A 24,325-nucleotide genomic window follows, 5' to 3' on the forward strand; every position below is an offset into this window, starting at 1 on the left:
ACCTCCGCACACAAAAAAACACCCGTTCTCAGAAGTTACTCCTCCTGCCAGAATGGCGCTGCTCTTCCACTTGCTCTACCGGCTCGGCCGCTGGGGCGGAGAGGAGCCTCCTGGACCACAAATCCCAGCATGCTGCGCGGGAGGGAGACACTGCACTACATTTCCCGCCTTCCCCTAGGGCAGGCCCCGTGACCGAGGGCGCCTGGCCCAGCTGAGAGCAGAGGGAGCGGTGAGTGCTGCTGCCGCCGCCGCCGCCTGACTGCTGGCTTTCTCGCTGGCTGGCTGGCTTGCTTGCTTCCGTCCCTCCCGGCTGCCTCTTCCCTCCTGCCCCCGGGGTCCTGCTGCTGCCCCTGCCGCCGCCCCACACCTGGGAAGCCCCGCTGCAAAACACCCCCTGGCGCGCAGTGGAGAGGGCTCGTTCTGGACGCCCCCTCGCCGCGCCAGGCCGCTTCACAGAAGGAGGAGGGCTGCCAGTGGCGCCCGGCCCCGAGGCCTCGCTCGGCTCCGCCGGGCTAAGGCCTGATCCGAGCGGGAGGCAGCGGCGCTCCCGGAGGCCGGCTGCCGAGGGGACGGGAGCGAGGGCCGGGCTGGGTTCGGCGGCTGCTCTCGGGCTCGGGTTTCCCGTAATGGGCACCCGGTTGGCCACTGTGAGAACGGGGCGCTGTGGGGCCCGCCTTGGCCTGATCCAGCGAGACTGTTCTCGGGTTCAAGGGTAGGAAAGGTGCACGTGACGAAATCCATCCTCTCAAACCACTTTACAGTATTTTAAATGGCTTTTATCGCGGGTCGGCGGGGTGTGTTGTGCGTTGAGGATATGGACATATTGCCGGGGTGCAATAACAAGCGGAGCGGAGCAGATTGCCTCAGCTGTTGACTCTCATGCTTCTGCCCGCCACCTTCCCAAGGCCTGTTGCTTATCTGTGTCTTCCTTGTGCTCTGGAAGGCAGCTGAGTTTCAGTAGTTTGCCCCTCAGCTGACAGAGGAGAAGCTGGGTGGGTGGCTGTGCCCTGGAGGGAGCGGTGGAAGCTGCCGTGGTGACAAGCTCTCCTGCAGCATCAGTATTGCTAGGTTTACTATGTTGTTGCCTACTGGCAACCTGACACACGTTCTGTGTGTCCTACAGCATGGCTACAGTTGTGAAGTTGCAGTTTACTCTGTGTTATCCCATGTGTTCCAGATCCTAACCTTGGTTCCAAAAACAGGTAATCCCTTCAGTTGCTGTGCCTCAAACCAAGTCCTGTATATTGCAGAACCCAAGAAGAGCCTGGCTGGTTCAGGGCAATGGCCCATCTAATCGAGTATCCTGTTCTCAAAGCGGCCAGCGGGAAGCCTGCACAACCAGAGTGCAGCAGTATTCTGCCCATATGCAACTGGCATTTAGTGGCATATTGTCTCCAACAGTGGTGGCAGAATAACAGCAATTGTGGCTGGTCGCCATTGATAGGCTTCTCCTCCTCCAAAAGGGGAAACGCAGAATGAGGGCATCTGTACTGTAATCCAGCATTACCAGTTGTCACCAGGCATTGCCCACTCTGGCCTGCTGTACATCCTCCTGATGCCTTCAGGCACCCATTGTGGTGACCTCCACATGTGGGACTCCCAGCTCCAGCCAGTATGGCCAATGGTCAGGGACGATGGGAGTTGTAACCCAACAATATTTGATGTTACCCCTGCCTTAGAAAATCAGAACCACTGGAAATAGGAGGATCCTGCCACAAACCACAGTCTTGGTTGCTAGTATTCTGATGTGGCATTTGTGTTTCTCACATCGCCTTATAATTTGACTCCCTCCATCCACCCCACACCCAGCTGGTGATAACCTGTCTTCATCCTCCTCTCTTTCGCTCCCTTCGTGGAATTTGAGACCATCCCAGCCTGGCCTTAATTTCCTTTACAGTTCACACTTGGAGTATTGGTCAGACTTGATAAAGAGGGTGATGGCATCTACGCTGGTCTAGAAATAAAAATATGACTAGAAGGAGGCAAGAGAGAGGCTTATGAAATTATGAACAGTGTAGCAAGAAAGGTGTTTCTTCTTCTCCCAGGTTCTTCTCTCAGAACACTAGAACTTGAGAGAGGCGTATGAGACATGATAGTGAAAAGGAGCTTTCTGCTTCAGAGGCAGTATACCTTTGAATAGCAGGTACTAGTGATGAACAATGAGGAGTGCCTGTTGCTTTCCTTTTTTCCTTTCTAAAATTTATAAAAAATGCATAAAATGTCTACATACAAATGCAATAAAACAGAGAATACAGTACAAAGCATTACATAGTGTAACAATAGCAGTTCCAAAGCAGCTTAAAAAAAGGTTTTTAACTATATTATATGAAGCTGGTGCCAGGCAAATGTTATTTTACATGGTCTTAAAACATTGGCAGGTCATACAGGTTCTCCACAACAGGTTTGTGAGGCTGGTGGAAGAGCTTTACTTTATTTTTCCTTTACGTATAAAAAAAAGGATACCAGGTTTCATAACCCCATTTGCAACTCTTCTAAGCCCACTTAGTTGTCCTGAACTAGCTGTATCCCAAATCACTGAACCACACCTCAAGGGGTAGCTATTGCCTTCCTGGCTGGCTGGTGAGTTTCCCAGAAAAAATTGTCTGTCACCCTTGGGAAAAAATGGCACTCTGTGGCCCCTTGGTAAGGAATGTCCTTAGTACTCTTCATATGGAGAGCTGCACTTTGTTCTGGTCTTCACCTCTATTATGGACTTGGTTGCCTGTGGCAAGAATTGCCTCCAGGCAATAGGACAATGAAGTCTTTTAAAGCAGAAAATAGTTTCAGTTGTGCCTACCCCCTTTCACACTATTGTAAACCACTTTTACTATTTTATATTATTTTAATATTTTAATAATATTTTACTATTGTAGTTAAGCAGCATACAAATTGTTTAAATAAGTAAGTAAAACATGTGGGCAGGCAGGTATGTATGGGGTATATTTGTAGGCAAGTTACAGTTTGAGAGTTTATTCACAAGTAAAGTTGCAGAAACGGGGGGGGGGTGTGTGTTAAATACTCCAACCTGTTGTAGAGGAAAAAGGAGAAGAAGAATTTGTCCCAATGGCTTCATGGAACTTGCTGCTTGTAGGTACCCCGGCTTCAGCCCTGCTGCTATAAGCATCCATATTATTTATTGGTTGTTGTAACGTTTCCTCTTTTGTACAGGGTTTCCTGTATCCATAGATGTATTGGCATCATGGAAGAGGTGGACAAGATCCTCATACATTCCCTTCGCTTCTCTGGGACGTAAGGCCATTTTTCTGCTGCCTGTACATCTTCATAGTGGTGGGTGGGTGTGGTGAGAAGTCAGGTACTATGGTGTGTGGTGTCCATAGGCAATCATGGGTTTGGTGGAAGCATGCCTTCATGCAGGATTTGACGTAGGGGTGTAGGGTGGCTGGTTGCTGTCTCCTATGGGATTTCACAGGCCTGGAGCCTAAAAAGCTGGAGTCAGTTTCTAGAAATTCAGAATACTTTTCCTGCTGTGAACTTTAATAAAGCAAAGGCTGTGGTACAGGGAATGGGGTTCCACAGGAGAGCTAATAGACCCAGAAGCTTATGCCAGGGCTTTCTCTTAGGCCAGGCAAGAAATTAATTGGGGTTTAAACACTTACGGCTTTTGCTGTGTTGCATTGGCTCTTTGTTTTTGCTTGGGGAATCATGCTTTCTTACCGATGCTTTGGCTCCAGCTAGGTGTTTCATGGCTTCTAGGAGCTGCGTGGGAGCAAGCAATTGGCAGTTGCCTAGTGACCAAGGTTGGATTAATCAGTGGTATTGCAGAAGCTCCTAGGTGGCTCTGTGACTCCCTTTGAACAGCAGTAATAATGTCCATGTGTATTATTATTTATTTAATTTGTTCACCACTCTTCATCCTCAGATCCCAGGGCAGTTCACAGCATAACATTACAATATAAAAACCACAAAATACATATTGGAATTAGAACAAGAACAAACCAATAATCCCCCCTCCCACAATGCATTTAAAAGGGCATTTTAAAGGCCTGGTTGATGGGGAACATTTTCTCCTGGAGCCTAAAGGTATATAATGAAGGCGCAGCCAAACCTCCCTAGGGAGAGCATTCCACAAATGGGGAGCCACTGCAGAGAAGGTCCGTTCTCATGTTGCCACCCTCCAGACGTCTGATGGAGGAGGCACACGAAGAAGGGCCTCAGAGGATGATCTAAGGGACCAGGTAGATTCATATGTAGAGAGGCAGTCCTTAAGGGATTGCTCACTGGGGCAAGACAGTTTGAGCTTATTGCACCGATTGTGGCCCTGCCAGTTAGTTTCCGAGCCCAACATCTACATGGAACTGCTGAGTGGGGTCATCCAGGAGACTTATTCCCCTGTGTGTGCATATGGGACTGTAGCCTTAGCCACCACTGCTACACCAACTCTCTTCTCTGAAGAGGCTCTTGGCAGTACAGGTAGTCAGTTGCCTTCTTGCAGTGCAAGGCCCTGGGAAATTGTTGTTGTTATTGTTATTGTTATTATTACTACTACTACTACTACATTTTGTCAGTTTTATCTTGCCCAAGGCAACTCAAAGTGACTTACAAACAAACAAACAAACAAACAAACACCCCAGTTTAGATACATTCAAACCAAGGAGACTGTATCCCATGTCTCCACAAGCTGCTTATTGGACAGGTGGTACAATAGCAGCAGAGTCTTAGCAGCAGAGGACACATTGCGAAAAAGTATGGCAGTTGGCAAGCCATTCCCTTGTTCTTCCATCTTACTGCATGGAGTGGAAGATGTAGGCACTATAATCCCTGCATCCTTCTCCCCTTCCAGGGATATCCCAGAGGAAGTGCAGAGCATCCGAGAGTTTACCACAGAGTTGATAGTTGAATCTGTTGTGCGATGTCTTCGTGTCATCAATCCTTCTGTGGGGTCCGGCCTCTGCCATGTCCTGCCTCCAGGGATGTCTGCTCGCTTCCGAATTGGCATGAGCCTAGCACAAGCTTGCCAGGTAACTACAACTAAACCAGGGTGTGGATGCATTGAATAAAGCAGGCTCTTCATCTCTGAAAGTTTGTGCAGTGGTAGATAGTCTCTCATTAAGTGCCATGGGTTCTGAGCTTGAAGGTGTTGTGAGAAATCTGCTGTAGTATAGAATTTTGTTTGCTGGAAATCTCAAGATTTGATTTTTGGAAAAGCAAGCTTCTAGGTCTCATGGTGGAAAGTATATGGGCCACTTTTGTTAAAGGATCCAGAAGTGGCTCGTTCATGACCTCCAGTTGTGTTTTCCTGCCCTATCCAAAGAAAATTCTGGCACTTAAGCAAGAAACCTAGTTTGTGTTCACAGCAAACAGTTGTGCAGTTGACAAAAGGTTTTTGTTTTGTTTTTTAGCAACATTAAATTATTTTCTCCTCACATAAATATGGCCCGTGCCACTACCATTGAAACTGTTCTCTGTAATTCTATTACTGCCTGGTATGGCACAGCCTCTAAGCTGGATAAGAAGAGGCTCCAACAAGCAGTAAGAATTGCATTGCAGAGAGGGTAATTGGTGTTAGTTTGCCTCCAATAGAGACACTTTATGCTGCTCGAGCCAGGAAGAGAGCAGAGAGAATTGTCGCAGACCCTTCGCATCCTGGTCATTACCTGTTTGATTTACTTCCATCCGGACGTCATTACAGGACTCTCTACACAAAAACGTCTAGGCACAGGAATAGGTTTTTTCCTTGTGCCATTAAACTGTTGAATTTGTAGTTGTGTGCAGAAGGGAGGTCAGTTGGTGGTATGGGATTCCTTTGTTGGGCTGTTGTATTGTGAGGGGAATAGTGTTTGTATGAGGTATGTTTTCTTTACATTGCAATGTAGTCGAAGCAAAATTCCAAGTATGATTGATACTTGCCCAATAAAATTATTCCTGTTCCTGTTCCTGTCCACCACAGAGAAAGTTATTAGAGAAATACTAGCAAGACTGTTTACTTGAATAATAACCCAAATTCTGTGACAACAAAAGCAGAGGTGTTTTACTAAATTTGCATAATTCTTACATTTGCAAGTTGCCTTTTTTTAACTATTGTGTTTAATTTACTCTGCCTTTGCTCATCTTTGTGGCCAGGATCTAAACAAGGCTCAGAAGCTCAATCCCCTTTGGCTGTAGAAATATCTGATGGCCTTGAACATTCACATTTTTAATAGCCATAAGGGCTAGAAACTTGCAGCAACAACAACAGCAAAATGCAGAGAATCCAAGGACAGAACTAAACATGACAAGTAGTAGACACTGTTCTTTTCATATTTCTCATGATTCTGCCATTTCTCTCTGTTGCCAGCTCACTTCTGGTATCCATGCTGGAAACAGGGAGAAGTAGCTGGAGCAAATGACTATAGGGAAGTAAGGCATGGGAAGGGTTCAGCTCTCCTTTTACTATTAAATAAAAATGCATTTCTGTTATGTGAACAAGTAAGTGAATAATGGCTAGTTTGCATTGTTGCATAAGGACATGCAGAGTATTCCCCTGTCTCCATCCTGCTTTCTGTAGAGAAAGTCTGTAATATCCTCAATATGACTTCTCTGAGTGGGGTTTTCCTTTTGAGGATGGAGCAAGGGGGGATATTATTGGGCATCCCAAACTTGAGGAAAATGCGGGCTTGTCTTGCAGGGTTGCTGTAGGGATTAAAACAAAAATTGTGTTTGAATACTTCAAAGCACCACATAAATGCTAAGAATTAATATTAGGAAGCCACTTGAGAATACTTCGGGCCAATTAGTTTGCTTCACAGTATCAAATGGTGGTGCTTATGCCAAATCTCCTTGTACATAGATAACTAGCATGCCAGGGAGAAGAGTCCATTTGGCTTTCTCCCAGAGGTGTTGTTTCATTTGTATGTGTAAAATAAACTTCCAGGCGCACAGTGCTCACCCCATCCCTTGCAAACCGTGTTACCGTTATGGCTGTTGCTCTGAGGTCATAGGATATGTTGCAGGGGGAGGAGAGGAGAGGACATTGGGTGTTGGGAAAGAGTAGAGGAAGGGAAAGTCAGATGGCACTGAGGGGGGAGGGGGGAGAAACCGGGGGGGGAGGGGAGCAGAGAAGGAAGCAGAGGAAGAGTGAACATGGGCAGCTGAGCGAGGTGGCTGAAAGGAACTTTTAGACAAGACTGGCTATTTTGTTTAGAAGATCTGCTAGGGTGTGTGTGTGTGTGTGTGTGTGTATACACATGTATACGCGCGCACACACACAAACTACCAGAATAAAATGGCAAAATCAGCCATTACAAACAAGTTGTAAGAGTCAGCTGGACAAAAGACCATAATCAGGGCAACTGCTGAAATAGCTAAGCAGGTGAAAAGGTATTTTTATTTTATTTTATTTATTTATTGAATTTATATACCGCCCTATACCCAGCTTCCTTCCAGTAGCACCTTAGAGACCAATTAAGTTTGTTCTTGGTATGAGCTTTCGTGTGCATGCACACTTCTTCAGATACACTGAAATAGAAGTCACCAGACCCTTATATATAGTGAGAGAGTGAGGAGGGGTATTACTCAGAAGGGGGTTGGGAATGGGTGATTGGCTGATGGGTGTGGAAAACCTGTTGATGAATGTTAACGACTGCAATAAGTCCTAAAGGAAAAAGCAAGGGGTGAGATGGCTAAAGATAGCTCTGTCGTGTATAATGAGATAAGAATCCAGTGTCTTTGTTCAGACCCGGTCTCTCCGTGGTTTTGAGTTTGGTAATGAGTTGCAATTCAGCAACTTCTCTTTCCAGTCTATTTCTGAAATTCCTTTGTATTAAGACAGCTACTTTGAGATCTTTTATAGAATGTCCTGGGAGATTGAAGTGTTCTCCTACTGGTTTATCTGTCTTGTGATTCCTGATATCAGATTTATGTCCATTTATCCTTTGGTGTAGGATTTGGCCTGTTTGTCCAATATAGAGAGCTGAAGGGCATTGTTGGCATTTGATTGCATACTCAATGTTAGAAGATGAGCAATTAAATAGACCAACACGGCTACCTACCTGTGAATGTTACTTTCCGTCATGTAGGACCTGGGATATCAAGGGGAAGTTGGCTATCAGACCTTCTTGTACAGCAATGAGCCCGAAATCCGACGCCTCCTGCTCTTCCTGGTAGAGAAGCTCCCACGCGATGCCTCGGAGGACGCCAACCAGCCTGTGGGTATGGAGGAAACTGGGCAAACACAGGTCCCGGGCACAGGGAGGCCAAGTGTTGGCAACTTCTCTAACCTGTTGTGTCCTTGCAGGCAAATCAACGACACTTCACAGAGCCATTGCTGCTGCCATCAAGGAGCAACTGGCTGTCCCCTGGGTACCCCCTGCCTGCCGTACCCCCCGCTTGCAGCTCTTACAGGTGTGCTTCCTCACCCCTCTTACTAGGTTAATGGTCCCACTCCTTGGGTTCAGGGCTTCATAAGCAAGATCTGTTGCTGAAATTTTATTTCTAAGACTGTTGGCTTCCTTAAAAATGAAAGCCTTTCCAGCCCTCATGTTGTGGAGAAATGCAGGAAACCTTTGCAAAAGGTCATTGTGGATTTTGGGTTCATATGACTATCTAGTGTCTGGTCTGCACTGTTGGGGCTTTTCCCCTTGCTGATAGATTTTTCATAATCTGCAGAAACCCAAATACTGGTTTCTAAACAAACCATGCAGAAATATGTTAATCAATCAAATTTCTATGCATCCCTTGGTATATCTTAAACAAGATATTGATGTATTTTTCTTGTTGAGTATGTAAACTTCTCGAGTAAGTAATTCATTTTATAACCCCACTCCTTGCCGCCTGTTTTATATTTCTCTTTCCAGGCCTCATCCCTGTAAACCCAGAACCTATTTCCTCTTACAGTGTTTCTTATCTTTCAGTGGGGTGAATGCTACTTCTGACTCTTCCCCCTCCCTGTCCTTGCTAGGGTTCTTGCCTACTGAAGCGATTCCAAGCTCAACCCTTGGTCCTGCCTCGAGAGTCGGACCCCTTTTTGGGGAAGGTGCCCCCAGGTGAGTTTTGCCCTTTTTCACTGGGTGGGAGTGGGGGAATAAGTAAAATGGAGGGAATGGGATGGCAGGTTTTCCCCATTCTCCATTTATTTGTTTGTTTATTTCCCTCCCACCCATGTAAGGTTGCAATCATGTATGCAAAGCGAGCATAAATTTGGGGCCCATTTAGTTCCTGCTTAGAATCCCTCTTGATATGTCTAGACTTGTACAGCATTGTTTTCTTGCAACAAGTCTCTGCCCTTCCCCCAGATCCCATTTGAAAAGAAAAGGGTTTTCCAGAGTGCTGAGAGTCTTCCCAAATTAGGGGAGGCCCTTTTTTTAGCCTCTCGAGGGGAGATCCTAGAGTAGCTACCGAAAGGGCATGTGCACATGTGGGATTGTGAATAATGATAATAATAATAATAATAATAATTTTATTTATATCCCACTCATCTGGCTGGGTTTCTCCAGCCACTTGTGAAAGAAATGCCATGCCAATTTCCAGTATTGGTTTCTGCGAATGGCTTCCCCACCCATGGCTGTCTGGCCAACTGAAAATCAGAGCCCAAAAAACATTTATTTGTTTTCTTCTTCTTCTTCTTCTTCATCATATTTATTTTATTTTGCAACAGAAACACACATAACACTAAAGAAAAGGAAAAAGAAAAGAAAACTTAAAAATACAAAAACCAATACGAAACAAATAATGAACATATAACCATATTTCAGTTCTTCTTTTCTTCTAGTTGACTTCCTTTATCCTCAGCACGGTTCTACTTTCATATTTAGTAAACTGTTTCCTTCTCACTTTGTCCCCCCCCCCTTTTCTTTCTATTTTAAGCATTTACACCATAATTTGTTTTGTAAAAATTAATCAAAACAAGTCCAGGTATTAATTTGAGGGCACTGCTTTTTAAGTTAATACCTGTATTTTCCCCATTCTTTTTGGAATTTTTGTTTAGTCTGACCCCTAATTGCCTCTGTCATTCTAGCCAACTCAATGTAATATTAGAGAAATTTATAGAGGAAGGAAAAACAATAGAAGAACCCAAAGAAATTTGCGAAAAATTTGCAAACTATTATAGGAAACTATATCAGGAAGAGATGGAAAAATACCTAGCACGGAACAGACTTCCAATGATAGCTTGTGGAAAAATTAAGCAATTAAACTTACCAATAACTATGATGGAGGTGCAACAATCAATTTCAAAAGCAAAGACAGGAAAATTTCCAGGTACGGACAGCCTGTTGGTGGCGTATTATAAGAAATTAGAAGATATACTGTCAGAACCAATGAAAACAGTCATGAATGGAATTTTAAAACAAGGAAAAATACCAAAATCGTGGGGGAAAGCATTTTTCACTCTGATACCTAAACAGGGAATGGACCTGACGTCAATCAAAAATTATAGACCTATATCATTATTAAATAATGATTATAAAATATTCGCTGATATCCTAGCCAACAGATTAAAAAGAGTATTGAATGAAATAATATATAAGGATCAGGTGGGCTTTCTACCAGGCAGACACATGAATAACAACATGAGAAATATAATCAGGGTGGATTGATTTAAATCAGTTTGATTTAAATCGCAATTTAAATCACTAGTCAGTAAGGCTCAAAAATAAAAATAAAAATCCGATTTAAATTTTAAAAATCAGATTTTTAAAATTTAAATCCACCCTGAGCCTAACTGACTAGTGATTTAAATCAAATCCACCCTGCATATAATAGACATCTTAGAATATCTGGAAGCAAGAACTGATAATAAAAAACTATCTTGATGCTGGTAGATGCTGAAAAAGCCTTTGACAACATCTCTTGGAGATTTATGAAAAAAATCTATAGAAAGCACAGGACTTGGGGGGGGGAATTCAGCAGGGGTATCGAGGCGATATAATGAAATCAGAGAGCCAAATTGATTTTAAATAATGAGATTACAGAATTTAAGATAAACAAGGGGACTAGGCAAGGCTGCCGTCTTTCACCCTTATTATTCATTATGGTATTAGAATTTCTAGCGATTACAAAAAGGAAAGACCAAGACATAAATGGTATAACAGTGGGGAAGAAATCGCTTAAGATAACCTGATTTGCAGATAACCTGATTCTAACTATGGAAAACCCGGAGGAAAGCGTATAATTTTTTTTAAAGAAAGGATCCTCAAAATTGGGAAAGTGGCAGGATTTAAGTTAAATAAAAATAAAAATAGCAACTTATTTAAGGATAATTATAAAAATCTGGAAAGAAATTAAAAGGGGTCTGGAGATTTGGAACAAGCTAAAATTATCATTCTGTGTAGGATATCAGTGGTGAAAATGAATGTGCTTCCTAAAATGATGTTTTTATTTCAAATGATACCAATTATTGGAGGGGTAGGATGCTTTAAATTATGGCAAGAGATTTATCAAGATTTATTTGGCAGTATAAAAAAACTACCTGATCTAAATTTGTATTATGATTTGGCCTGTCTAAACTGGTTTAAAGAGTGGATGATATTACAAAATGTAGACTTATTGGACTTAGAAGGGTTCGACAACCGTTACGGGTGGCATGCCTACCTAGGACATGAACAGGTGAAAGTCCACAGAGGATTTCTTAATCATATTATAAGAAAGTCAGAAAAATATAAAAAATTATTAGAACCTAAAATGCCCTGGTGGCTCTCACCCTTAGAGGTGATAGCATTGAAAAGGAAAAATATGGAATCGAACTGGGCCACATATAAGGATTTATTAGAAGAAAAAGATAACAAATTGAAATTGAAAAATTATGAGGAAATAAAGCACCGTCTGACAGGGTGGATTCAGTACCGCCAACTAAATAAGGTGTTCAAAGCAGATTAAAAAAACGGTTTTGCAAGTGAAATTTCAATTTTAGATAAAGAATTATTACAAAATAAGACAAAGGTAATTTCTAAAATGTATGGAATCTTATTGGAATGGGAGGTTAAGGATGAATTAGTAAAAAAGGTAATGATCAAATGGGCTACAGATATAGGTAAACCTATTCAATTATCATGGGGAAAATTATGGAAGGATTGTTGGAGATTCACAGCTTGCGAGGCAATAAAGGAAAACATGTTAAAGATGTTTTACAGATGGTATTTAACACCAAGCAAAATATACAAAATGTATAAAACAAAATCAAAAGTGTGTTGGAGGTGCAACCAAGTAGAGGGGACACTACTACATATGTGGACCTGTGGCAAAATTAAGGGCTTCTGGCATATGGTATAGGAAGAGCTAAAGAAAATGTTTAAACAAACCCTAGATTCAGATATCGCTAGGGAAAACAAGAAAATATTCCGTTACGCAACAGTGGCAGCAAGAACCCTAATTGCAAAAAATTGGAAAAATGAGACAGCACCAACAAATTGAATGGCAAGAAAAATTATTTGATTACATTGACTTGGCTAGAATGACAGATGCAGTTAGGGGTCTGTCTAAACCAAAAGACATTTTATCCCTAGAATCCTGAGAGTAAGTCCTTCTGAGTCCAGTGGTCCTTAGTTCCAAGTTAGTGCACATAGGATTACAGTGTAAATGCCTGTGAACGCCCTATAAACCTCTGGGAACCCTTGAAAAACCCTTTAAAAAACCAGCAGCACTTCGCAGACTGGCATGAATGGTGGCAGTGGTGGCTCTCAATCTTCGACAACACTGGAGGATTATGTGGAAACAACAAGGCAAGTAGACCAGTCCCCCAAAGTGCTTGGCTGTGGGGCAGATTCACTTGCTGCTGCTGGTATCTTGCTCTTTTTGGGCTGTTTTTGCCCTTTTCGTGGTTTAAATTGATTTTTAAAATTATTTCCCAGCACCACATGTATATGTGGTCATGCGTGAGTTGAATGCGTGTAAGTGGGGAAACACCTGTAAATTCCTTTCTCTATAAACACATAATTTTTGGTGCAATTCACCATTTCTGAATGAGGAACCTGGAGCAGGCTGCTGAGTGCAGGACTTGCAGGCCTCCTCCTGGATTAAGAAAGGGGAGGAAAGTAGCTCTCCCAACTTTTGACTCAACTTGATTGACCCCAAAGCAGGGGCTGGGGCTAACCAGTGTGTGGCCGTGTAACTGGCCTCATCCTCTTCTCCCTAGAAAGGAAAGAGTTCTTTGTCAAGTTCCTGCCCCCCGTGTCAGCCCAGCTGTCCCGACCTGCATCCTTGCTGCCATCCCTGTTGGAGCTCAATGTGGCTGAGCTGAGCACAGCCCAAGACTGGGAGAACGAGTGGAAGAGCCAAGGCCTTGGATCACGCATGACTCCGGAGGTGGGCACAATGGGTGGCACTCGGCCTGTTTATCCTGACTCGTTGGCTGGTGGCAGCAGCATGGCGATGATAGTTTGCATTGGCTGCCTTCTAGGAAGGGTAGTGCCCTCTGTGACTTGCCTAAGACCACCTTAGTGATTCATGGAAGAAATGCCTCTGAACCAGGAATCTGCAGGTGTGCAGCTCATTCTCTTTGCTATTACATGGTTGTTGTTGTAGCACTCTAAAGTCACATCAGAAGTGGGCTCCTTTGCCTGAGTTTCCTTTCTTCCATTATGTATGGGTTGTCTTTTGTTCCTTCCCTGACACCCACATCTCTTGAGAGGAGAGGAGAAGCTGTCTACAGAAGTCAAGGTACCTTCCGTTTAGAGCAGGGATGGCCTTCCAGGTGTGTCTGGACTGCAGCTCCCATCATCCCTGATCATTGGCCATGTTGGCTAGGGTTGATGGGAGTTAGAGTCCAACAACACCCATCTGTGGTGTAGAGCACAAGTTGTGAGTTGTGTGAGTTACTCTTCTTACTTGCTCTGGTAGGCGTGCAATAGGTAGGCAAATAGGAGAACTACAACACATACGTACACACACTCCAATTCAGTCCAGTCCTGCTGCTCTACACTTTTGGGACTTGGAGGAGCTATGCTCCCTCTTTACCATTTAGCTATTGATGGAGTATTTTTTCACCTTCCTGCTTACCCTGCTTGCCTCTTGAGCACACCTCAAAGGAGCTGCAATAGCCTGACCCAACACTCATCTCCACTCAGCAGAACATGCCCACAGTGAGGCGCTGAAGAGAGTGGTTTGTGGAATGATCTGAAGGCCACAGGGATGGGTGGAGCCCTGGTTTTCTACATTGCAAGAAGGTGGTGCTACTTCTTGGTTGGCCTACAGCAGGTCTGGAGTTCTGGGGGGAGGTCTGTCTAATACGACATACAAAACTAGTGCCACTTTTTAGTAAGACACCAGAGCAAGAGGCTCAGGGAAACTGCTGCAAGTCTGGTAGTCCTCCCCTCACAGCATCTCCATTGCAAATGAATCAAAATGAATGCAAAACATTTTAGAAAAAATATATAACGGTGAGCACTTGCAGAAAGTGCATTGGTAGATCTTGTGTGCCCGTCCCCTACGTTAGATATTTTTTCCTCTTAGTCCAGGAATTTCTGGTCATTATATAAGAGGGGTTTCTGAGTGCTCTCCCAAATAGGAGAAATGGGGCCTATGAAGTCAGCTTCCCTTAGGTTGAGGGAACTTTAGAGATCCCATCGCTGACTTCAGACAAGAAGAAGGGAAGTAGCAATCTTATCTCTTCCTGCCTCCACCGCACACTCAGATAATTGTCCTTCTACGACAGGGGCCAGCAAACGTTTTCAGCAGGGGGCCGGTCCACTGTCCCTCAAACCTTGTGGGGGGCTGGACTATATTTTTTTGGGGGGGGGTGAAAGAATTCCTGTGCCCCACAAATAACCCAGAGATGCATTTTAAATAAAAGGACACATTCTACTCATGTAAAAACACGCTGATTCCTGGACCGTCTGCAGGCCGGATTGAGAAGGTGATTGAGCCGTGGCCAGCCCCCAGGCCTTAGTTTGCCTACCCATGTTCTACAAGGTTCTTCAAAATGTGTGGAATGCATTCATGGATGCCTGAGTTTTCTGAGAGGACCATCCGCATTCCAAAGTCTGGATCTAACCAGAGATGTTATGGTTTGGCCTTGGTAGATGGGAATAGAATCCGCTCGCCCTGATCCTAGTTGAAGTGGTTTATGTTCCCAAGATTATTTGCTTGCCACTTCCCACCCCGTCTCCAGTCTGCACTGCCACACCCCGCCCCTTACTTCCCTTTGCCCTTCCCTCAGGAATACCACCAATGGAAGCGTCAGCGGCTACAGCGGCGCCTCCTGGACCAGTTCCGGCAGGCATCTCCTCGTGCTGGGCCTGCCCACCAGGGAACAGCCCATGACCTGATTCAGCTCCTGGGAGCTTTTGGTGCCGGCCGTGAGCATGCTGGGGCTCTGGCCAAGGGCTCTCGCTTCACCCATACTCAGCACTTGGCCTATAAGCAGGTATGAAGGGGAATGGGGAGGGCATATGATTTTGGCCTAGAATGGTGGGGACGGGCTTAAGACACAACAACAACAACAACAACATTTTTTTGAATCAAAGTGATTTGAGTTATTCAGCAGCACCAGCTGAAGAATCTCATTTGTTGAGGTAGGTTGGGGAGCAAGCAAGGAGGGGTGGAGCATGCAGGGGAAGAGGTTATGGTCTATGATTACTCTCTCTTTGGTCTCCCAACAGGAGGCAGAATCACCGGTGCAAGTAGAAACATTGCCAATGTCCCGGACATCAGAACAGGTAAACCAAAAGGGAGGGCTCTGGTTACGGTGCTAGCACTGCTGAGAGCCAGTTCTGTTTGCCCAAAGGGGAAGGGGGTTTTGGCTAAAAAATATTGGGGCGTGCTTTATGCCGTCTCATTCTGCTTTTTGAATTAATAAAAACCGCATTCGTGTGCACACAGGCAAGGGGGCACATGGGAGGTGATGGTCTCTTAGGTATATTGGGTCTTAAGTTGCTTTGGGGTTTTATTACCATCGTCTTGAATTGTGCTGCAAAGAGTCATTGCAGGTGTTGGGAGTCCTCATGTCACACATTGTCAGCAGCTTGCAATTGGTGGCAGGAGCTGTTGAAATAACTTGGTGAACACATCCAACAAAGTTTATTTGAATCTTCTCTTCTTTTAAAAATAATAGGACCCTGATTTACTCTTAGAATCTTCTCTTCTCTTCTTGAATTCTTATAATTTCGATACTCTGGGAAGAGCGGCAGCTTTACAAATCCTTGGCAAATAAAATGACTTGAAACATTTGTCTGCCCCCTTCTTCCAGACATTCATCTTTGCAAGAATAACATCTTTAAGATCTTCACACCACAGCTGATCAATCCTGCAGCCTTTTTTTTACATCTTGTCAGCAGGGGTGCCTTTTTACTTTAATCCAAATTGTCCAAATTTGGATTTGGGGGGGGGGGATCTGCAGCAAAATGCAGCTGTTAACCAAGGTAGACTCATGATGGGTGTTTGGAGCCCAGAGCCCTGCTTCTTTGACCGCTATGCAAAGATCTTCACCTCCACCAGCCACTTGCTTCGGCATTAACAGGAGAGCCAGTGTGGTGTAGTGGTTAAGAGTGGTAGACTCGTAATCTGGGGAACCGGGTTCGCGTCTCCGTTCCTCCACATGCAGCTGCTGGGTGACCTTGGGCTAGTCACACTTCTCTGAAGTCTCTCAGCCCCACTCACCTCACAGAGGGTTTGTTGTGGGGGAGGAAGGGAAAGGAGAATGTGAGCCGCTTTGAGACTCCTTCGGGTAGTGAAAAGCGGGATATCAAATCCAAACTCCTCCTCCTCCTCTTCTTCTTCTTCTTCTTCTTCTTCTTCTTCTTCTTCTTCTTCTTCTTCTTCTGTGGGGTCATGCACCTCCATTACAACAGAAGGGTCAAGAGGGCAACTTGCCTGTCACCCCCTTTTTCCCCACCTGAGTGGGTTCTGTGGTGGGTTGTTGTGGTTTTACGTGGAGGGAAAATGGTGTGTGTGTGTGTGTTTTGTCTCAATGCCTTTTGTTGTGCATGTGTGTTTTCTAATTGTGTGTAGGTGTGTTGTGTGAATATCTTTTATTCACACATTATCATCACCCAGAATAGAGACAATTTTTGGAACAGGGAACTGGATATGCCAAAAAGCCTGTCATATACTTTTGATGAAGGGTAGTTAAGGAATTTCAAATTTTTAAAAAATTATACTTGTAATAAGAGATGGGTTGAGCTCTATTTTTGCATAAACGCAGGGTTTATTAAGACAGGATTCCAGCTCTGATTCCTCAAGCATCCCCCCCTTTACCTTCTCCTCACCCCCTTTCCCCCCAGGACTTACGGGAACGTCAGGCAACAGAACTGGAAGCTTTGGAAGGTGAACTGGGCCACCTCATGGAGCAGATTGAGGCGCTTGAAGGCCAGATAGCCAAATTAGGGTTGACTCTCACACAGGTGAGAAGGAGCAGTTGGGGGATGGCAGCACCACTGTCTGGCTGAGCTCCACCAGCTAAAGGGCCTCTGGGACCTCCTTCTGGCTCTTGGTGGCACTTGCAGCACCTCTAGCAGAGGAAAGGCTGATGGACTCCCAAGGCCCTGGTGGGGCATGGTCTCCAGAATGAGCTGCCTAAAAGTTTGTGGGTGGCAGAGTGGGAGAAATATAGCCATGGGGCAGATCTCCTGAGGAAGCCCCTCTGAAGCAAGTGGGAGCTGTGCAAGGACACCACGGTGTTCTTGGGTGCCTGCCCCCTCCCCCGTTTGGGCTTCACCTTGGGTCAGTCCTGAGGGAGATCCATTTCTTCTTCAGGTGGAAGGGGAGGTGCGGCAGCGGCAGCTGGGAGTGACAGAGCGGGACCAGGTGCTGCGAGTGAAGGGGTGTGCTGTGCAGCTACTTCCCGATGCAGAGAACAACATGGCTAAGCTGCAGGTAATGGGCCATGCAAGAGGAGGGCAGAGGCCCCTCTTCCCATTGCTTGGGAGTGGACCAGCCAGGAATGAAGAGGCTGCCGAGGGTGGGGGTGCTTGCTGGAGTTTCCATGGGGACCATTGAGAAAGGTTTTAGAAACCTACAGGTGGTTCAGTGGCAGGATGCTTGGTAAAGGAGAGGCAACAGATGGGTGTGGACATGGGTGGAGGGGGCTGTAGTTGTAAGTGGAAGCAGGGCAGAGGAACATCCTGAATCCACCCTGGGAGGGAGCTTTTTATTAAGCACCGTTGTCCACCACCCACTTGTGCACCCGTCTTGTCAGATGTCCTCAGTGTAAGCCAGGCAGGACTGGAGCAGTGGGGGAAGGAAGAAGGGGTTTGGTGCATGTGGGTGTAGGTGGTCTTACGTGCTATCTCCAAAAATGGCATGCAACATCACATAGCAGATGAGAGAGCCCAGGAGGCTTAGAATCTCAGGTTCACTTTTGGTCTCCTGCAGGTGGTGGTGGAGAGCAGTGCACAGCGGGTCATCCAGCTGGCCGCCCAGTGGGAGAAGCACCGGGTGCCTCTGATCCAGGAGTTCCGGGAACTCAAGGCCCTTCATGACTCCAAGGAGGTGATGCAAGCGAAAGGGTGTGAGGAGTCCTTCCAAGGGTTGGGAGGCAGCCTGGGCAGCCGTGACACTCTCTTGTCTGCTCCTCTTTGCAGCTGGAATCATCACAGCGCCTGTCAGAGATCAGGGAGCTGCATGAGCGGATCCGATCAGTCGCGGATGAAGCGAAGCGCAAGGATGATCTCTACAAGCAGCTGGTTAGTGACGTGTCTTAGGGTGATGGGTTGGAGTGCAGGGCTCCTGGCAAAGCTCAGTATGCACAAGGTGATTTATGGTGCATTGCTTCTTGTGCAGTGATTATTCCACAGAGAATGAATAATGAGAATCCTTTCCCCACTCCACATTTTACTGTTTCTCTGTCATTGGGATATATTTGCTAACTTTGAATGGGTGACAGTATCTCATAAAAATTATTACAACCACCAGTACTGCTGAGAGGACTCGTCTGTTTCATAAGTCAGTTTGTTAACCTATACTAGTTACAATTCAACCTGGCCTCATTGAGCAGGTGGACCTGTGTCCAGGCTACATCACATTATGGAACGCTCCCTCGTTAAAAAAAACAAAACAAAATCCTGCCCATTGAAGACTAGCATGCTTGAGGGAACTAGCCTAGCACCCCCCCCCCTGCATGTTAGTTTTCTTTGTGCAGGGATTTGTTGTGTGAATGGAGGAGCATTTGGTCCAGACACAAGTTTGCCACCTCAATAGAGTACTGAGCCTCTGCAAAGTGGGATGGGGCTCAGGGATAGAAACTCCTTAGCCTCTTCCAAGAGCCCCTGTTCCATTTGCACATTCGTCTGCTTGTTGTAACCCAGTGCCATTCCTGCTTTCCACTCTTTTGTCTCCAGCTTATGGAGCTAGAATCCCTTCCCAAGGATGTCTCTCGCTCTGCCTATACCCAGCGCATCCTAGAAATTGTTGGCAATATTTGTAAGCAGAAGGAGGAGATCACAAAGGTAAAACAACGGGCACCTGTGAAGTTCTTTCTCAAGCCTTGCCTTACGTCACTAAACACAGGTGATAGCCCTGTGTGATGAGCCCATGGCAGACAGCTGGTGGGGAACATTTCAGGGGTCCTTCCATATTAAAAATGGTGATGACATTATTTGCACGTACATAACATTTAATGTCAAGGAAAAAGTTGTCCTAACCTAGTTTGAATGTGCAAATAGTGATGAGTAGTGAGCTTTCACGTTTTGTCTCAAATGCAGTACTTTTCCATGATGGATCTTCACACTTTTAAGCTCAGAGTCATCAAGCTGAGATAGCTGTTGGTAGAGCAGAGCCTTCCAAACTTTTTCATGTTGATGATACACTTTTTATACATGCATCATTTTGCAACACGGTATCAGTTTTAGTAGCAAACTGGAGGTTAAACTAACCCCTCATAAGATTGTTTGCACAACACACCTACGCACTGCAGCTGACACACTAATGTGTCGCAACACAATTTGGAAAGCTCTGCAGTAGAGCTTGAGACTCTTAATTTCAGGGTCGTGGGTTCAAGCCCCACATTGGGCAAAAGATTCCTGCATTGCAGGGGGTTGGACTAGATGACCCTCAACTCTACAATTCTCTGATTCTATGTGATGCATATAAAATATAGCCATTAAAAAAAAAAGAGCCTCCAAAATAAAGCTTCTATGTTTTTGCCACTAGGAGGAAAAATGCTCTTTTCTAGTTGTAACTGTGAGCTACAGGAAATGACAAAACATTTCCTCCTGCCCAGTTCCTACCTCAGAGGTGGGATGAGGTTCTCTAGAGTTACACACTGTTGTAGCCCTTATTAGCACTTCTGATTTTGAACCAATTTTGTGTTTATAACTTCCAATGCAAAGCCTAGAGCACTTTCACCATAGAAGTATCAAAGGGCAGAGCATCTGCTGTTCTGAATCCATAGATAAATACATGGGATGTCTCCCTCTACAAATCTGGACTATGTATCACTCTAGACCTTTTCTATCACTTTGGTTCTCACAAACTCCCACTGGCACTATATAAATGGTGTGAAGGGTGTGGAGTAGACAGTGTTTGACCAAGATGCAGAACATACACTGAGAGGGGAGCAGCCAGGGAAGAGTGTGTAGCTTTCCAAGCAGGGGGTTGTGCCTTCTCAGGGAGAATTTCTTTGGAAGTGTGGTGTACCTGACAGCATTCTGTATGGCAACAACTGTAGCATCCTCTGCTCTCTTTGCCCTTGATGGAGAGGCTATTGCACAATGAGTCGGTCTGCACAGCAGGATTCTTGGCACAGTAGTAAAGCGTTTTTTGCACCCACTTCCTGCACGTTTGACTGCTCATGTGCCTAACTGATCAGAATATTAGGAAGCTGCTTTATAATCTCTTCCCCCGCCACTTTCTCCTTCAGTAATAATGCCTATTGGATGTAGTTGGAAAGTGCATTAAACCAATGGTGATAAATTTAATAGGTTTTATAAATCTTCAACCTGTTTTTTCTTTGAATTGACTTTAAAAAATACATAGGGTGTACTGTTGGTCACCCCTGGTGTTAAACTACATGATGATGATTCATCTGTTGAAATGAAGGACTGCCACAATTTACCAGGCATGCAGGGGGTGGGGGTGGAGTTTGAACAGCAAAAAGGTGAGGGGGTGAATCCTCCCACCCCCCCCTTGGGTAGTCTCCTCTCAGCTCCTTCCTATCCTGGCACTTCTTTTCTCAGCTAGGCTCCAATGTCAAAAATGGCTGAGGGGGCGGCACTTGAAGAGCAGAGCTATAGGAAGCGCTGAGCAGAATGGGCTGAGTGTTTCTGCAGTCCCCACATGACTGCCTTTGGCTGCTAAAACTGGGCTACCCGCTCCTGGTTTGCTACATACTTGCAGCAGTTCCAAGTTTCAGATGCATGGATCTGCAACTTTAACATGCACATAACCCCTCTCTGCAATATACCACCTACCTACCATAGACAGACCCAAGAAAACCAGGCCCCTGGCACTGCAGATGTGAGAAAGTCTGTCTGTTCCGCCTCCATCCATCTGTTAACATTTTTCATTTCTGCCCAGAACTTTTGAATGAGAGTCCTATATTGGATATACTGTAAGTTTTAATTTTATCTGTTGAGTGGGTGTTTTCGTATTAAAGATATTTGTAAAGCACTCTGGTTTTTTTGTATAAGGGGTGGTATATAAGTTGGATGGATGGATACACACACTTCATTCTCTTTTGTAAGTACGAAAGGAACTTACAGACATACAAAAAGCTACACCCAAACATTCTCTCTCATGCAGATAATAGATATAAGAAATGCACATTTGCAAAGAACCAGGCTGGGCACATTCCCTCTTTCACACTACTATTCTTCATTCTCAGGCCGATTTAAACCCAACTGTAAACTGCCCTGTGATCCTTTGATGAAGGGCAGTACACAAAATGAAATGAATTAAAAGTAATTAAAATAAAATAAAAGTGGGTGAGCGGGCAGGCTGGTTGCCAGATATGGGGGCTTGAGAAACTACCGTAAGCAGAGTCCCCCTGAGATTGCTGAATAAATGGAAGCTGCCTTATAGATTTAAAAAGGATGCCACTACTGCCTTTAATTGGTACTAGGACAAGGGACCCTTGCAATCCCATGGGGCCTGCCAACTCTCATAGCCGATATGCCTGTGTCTGATCATGCCCTCAGCAGCATTTCCCTGTGTCAGTGATGATCCTGTCATGCAGGCAACCAGCAGGAGCCCAGCTATGCTGACCACAAGTACTATCCCTCACCCCAAGGACAGAACCAGCTGTTAGTTTACAGCCTGTTGTTGTTACCGCTGTTGTTATATTTGTTCCTGAGTCGAGTTTTCAACCTATTAATAGTCTCCATTTTCTAATGCCTGCTATTTGTGCTTCTCAAGATCTTGTCAGATACCAAGGAGCTCCAGAAGGAGATCAATGGCCTCACTGGGAAGGTAGACCGGACCTTTGCTGTCACCGATGAGTTGGTTTTTAAGGTGAAGGCAAGGGACCCGATTTCGGGGGGTGGGGGTGGGGTGGAGAGCAGCGCTTTGGCTGATCTTCCAGTTGCTAACTTTCCCATCCCTCCCTTCTGCATTCTTTCTTTCTGCAGGATGCCAAACGCGACGAGGCTGTGAGGAAGGCATATAAATATTTGGCAGCACTGCACGAAGTAAGCTTCAGCAGTAATATATTAATTCATATATATATAGAGCGGCAGTTAGTGCTACATCCCTTTCCAGCTGACTCTGACTCTTCCTCTCCTCTAGAACTGCAGTCAACTGATTCAGACTATTGAGGACACAGGCACCATCCTGCGGGAGATCCGGGACTTAGAGGAGCAGGTGAGGCCTGCCAGAAAGTGGGTGGAAACACTAAACATTTGCTACTCTCTTGCAGTAATCTGAACTTCTGTGTGGAGGAAATTGTTTCAGAAATTAGGATACAAGGAAATATCTTTTAACAACTCCCTCTGTCCCTCTGTTCTAGCTTCCAGTCATGCTTTCTCTCCTGCTTCCTTGCCGCCCCCCCCCCCCTCCTGTGCTGAAAGCTTGCAGATTCTGCCATGTGTACACATCAAAGTCCTTTTGATTTTTAAAAATTAATCTTTAAACTTGGGGGTTCTGATCTCACTTGCTCAGAAATTGAGATTTCAATCTAGAAAGAGGGACATTTCATGCCTGCTCTGTCCATATTCTCCCGCCTATTATCTGCCTCTTCTGCTCTTTCGGATGAGGCTGCCCCTTGATTCTCAGCCCTCATTATGGACTCTGTCTGTTGTGATTCTGTAGACTCACCATGCACCTCAGATATTTTTTTTTTTTACTTCCAGATTAACAAAAAAAGCATGACTCTTGTTGTTGAGGTTGCAAGCAGGAAGTGTGGGTGCCTGAACATATCCTGTGGACAGGATGTGGGACCTCAGTGGCCTCCAAATCTGTGTCTTCCCCCCCCCCTTTCCCATGATGAGCAGGAATAGAATTATGATCCTGGTAGTTGAACCTGAGCCCTCCTGCATCTTGTCAATCACACCTGCCACATGCACGATGTTCCTTCCTAGATTAATGCTGCAGTCTTATTCACATGATATGCATGGGGGGTGGGGGGTTGTTTTAAGCATTACTAGATTTAGCAGGCAAACTTGGTTCAACACTCAAGCAGAAATAAGTGGTGTTGGGTTTTTTAAAGATGCCCTTAACACTTGCTTTATTTATTTTAAAATATTTATAGGCTCCCATTCTGAATGCAACTCTTACGTGGCTGCTTACATAGTACAACTGGGATACCATCATTAAACAATAGTTCTCCCTTCTGAACATTGCTACCCATTCATAAAATAAAATTTCTCTCTTTTCCCAGATTGAGAGTGAAACCAGCAAGAAAACCCTGAGCAATTTGGAGAGGATTCTCAGTGACTACCGGGCCATGAAGCAGGAAAACGCAGCACTGCTTAGCCGTACCCAAGAGACGTGAAGCCCACTTACCAGTGCACAGCTATAGGGGGCTGGTGTGGTACCTGACCTCTTTTTAAATCAAGACTTTGCTGTGCCTCTATCAAGGAACGGGGCACGGGGAGTATGAGCAGGGCTCCTCCTTCCAGGCTCTGTCTGCATTGTAAGTTGCCTAAAACCAAGCCAAAGTGCAGCACATTTTGAGGCCGAGGGTGGGATTGGTCCCTAGTGCCATTTTTCTGACATAGATTGTAAATTGGAGTAGATGTGGGGAGTAATTGTTTCCTCCATTTATTATTTCCAAGCAAACCACCTATCGTCTCTTCTCAAAAACCAATAAAATCTCTCTCTTCTTTTTGCAGCGTACTTGTGCTGGCTGCGTGTGCAGTAACATTGGGGGGTGGAGGGGTTATAGGGGAGGCTTGCATAGGTTGCCATTTTTGCCTTCCTCTCTCTGGATTTGATCTTTTTGCAATATTGCTTTCTTCTTGTCTGGAAGCAGGCTCAGTTGTGGGTTGTGTGTGCATGCTGAGGAAAGCTGGTGGGTATAAGAAGC

General features: G+C 45.1%; 1 protein-coding gene across 4 annotated transcripts; it reads left to right on the forward strand.

The window, feature by feature from the left end:
- Nucleotides 1-143: 143 nt before the first annotated feature.
- CCDC22 (coiled-coil domain containing 22) lies at nt 144-24,135 on the forward strand. Of its 4 annotated transcripts, none has more exons than XM_033172788.1 (18): nt 144-229; nt 3,169-3,249; nt 4,802-4,979; nt 8,016-8,148; nt 8,234-8,340; nt 8,897-8,981; nt 13,067-13,236; nt 15,089-15,295; nt 15,531-15,587; nt 17,151-17,270; nt 17,623-17,742; nt 18,241-18,357; nt 18,450-18,551; nt 19,206-19,313; nt 22,219-22,314; nt 22,431-22,490; nt 22,588-22,662; nt 23,678-24,135. In XM_033172788.1, the coding sequence occupies exons 2-18, from the start codon at nt 3,200-3,202 to the stop codon at nt 23,789-23,791; spliced, it is 1,899 nt and encodes a 632-aa protein (XP_033028679.1). In that variant the 5' UTR covers nt 144-229; nt 3,169-3,199; the 3' UTR covers nt 23,792-24,135. The 4 variants fall into 4 exon arrangements, with proteins under 4 accessions (XP_033028679.1, XP_033028678.1, XP_033028680.1 ...); XM_033172787.1 differs by lacking the exon at nt 144-229 and adding an exon at nt 656-712; XM_033172789.1 differs by lacking the exon at nt 144-229 and adding an exon at nt 1,124-1,202.
- The last annotated feature ends 190 nt before the right edge of the window (nt 24,136-24,325 follow it).

This window comes from Lacerta agilis, chromosome 16 (genome assembly GCF_009819535.1).
Source record: "Lacerta agilis isolate rLacAgi1 chromosome 16, rLacAgi1.pri, whole genome shotgun sequence".
NCBI lineage: Eukaryota > Metazoa > Chordata > Lepidosauria > Squamata > Lacertidae > Lacerta > Lacerta agilis.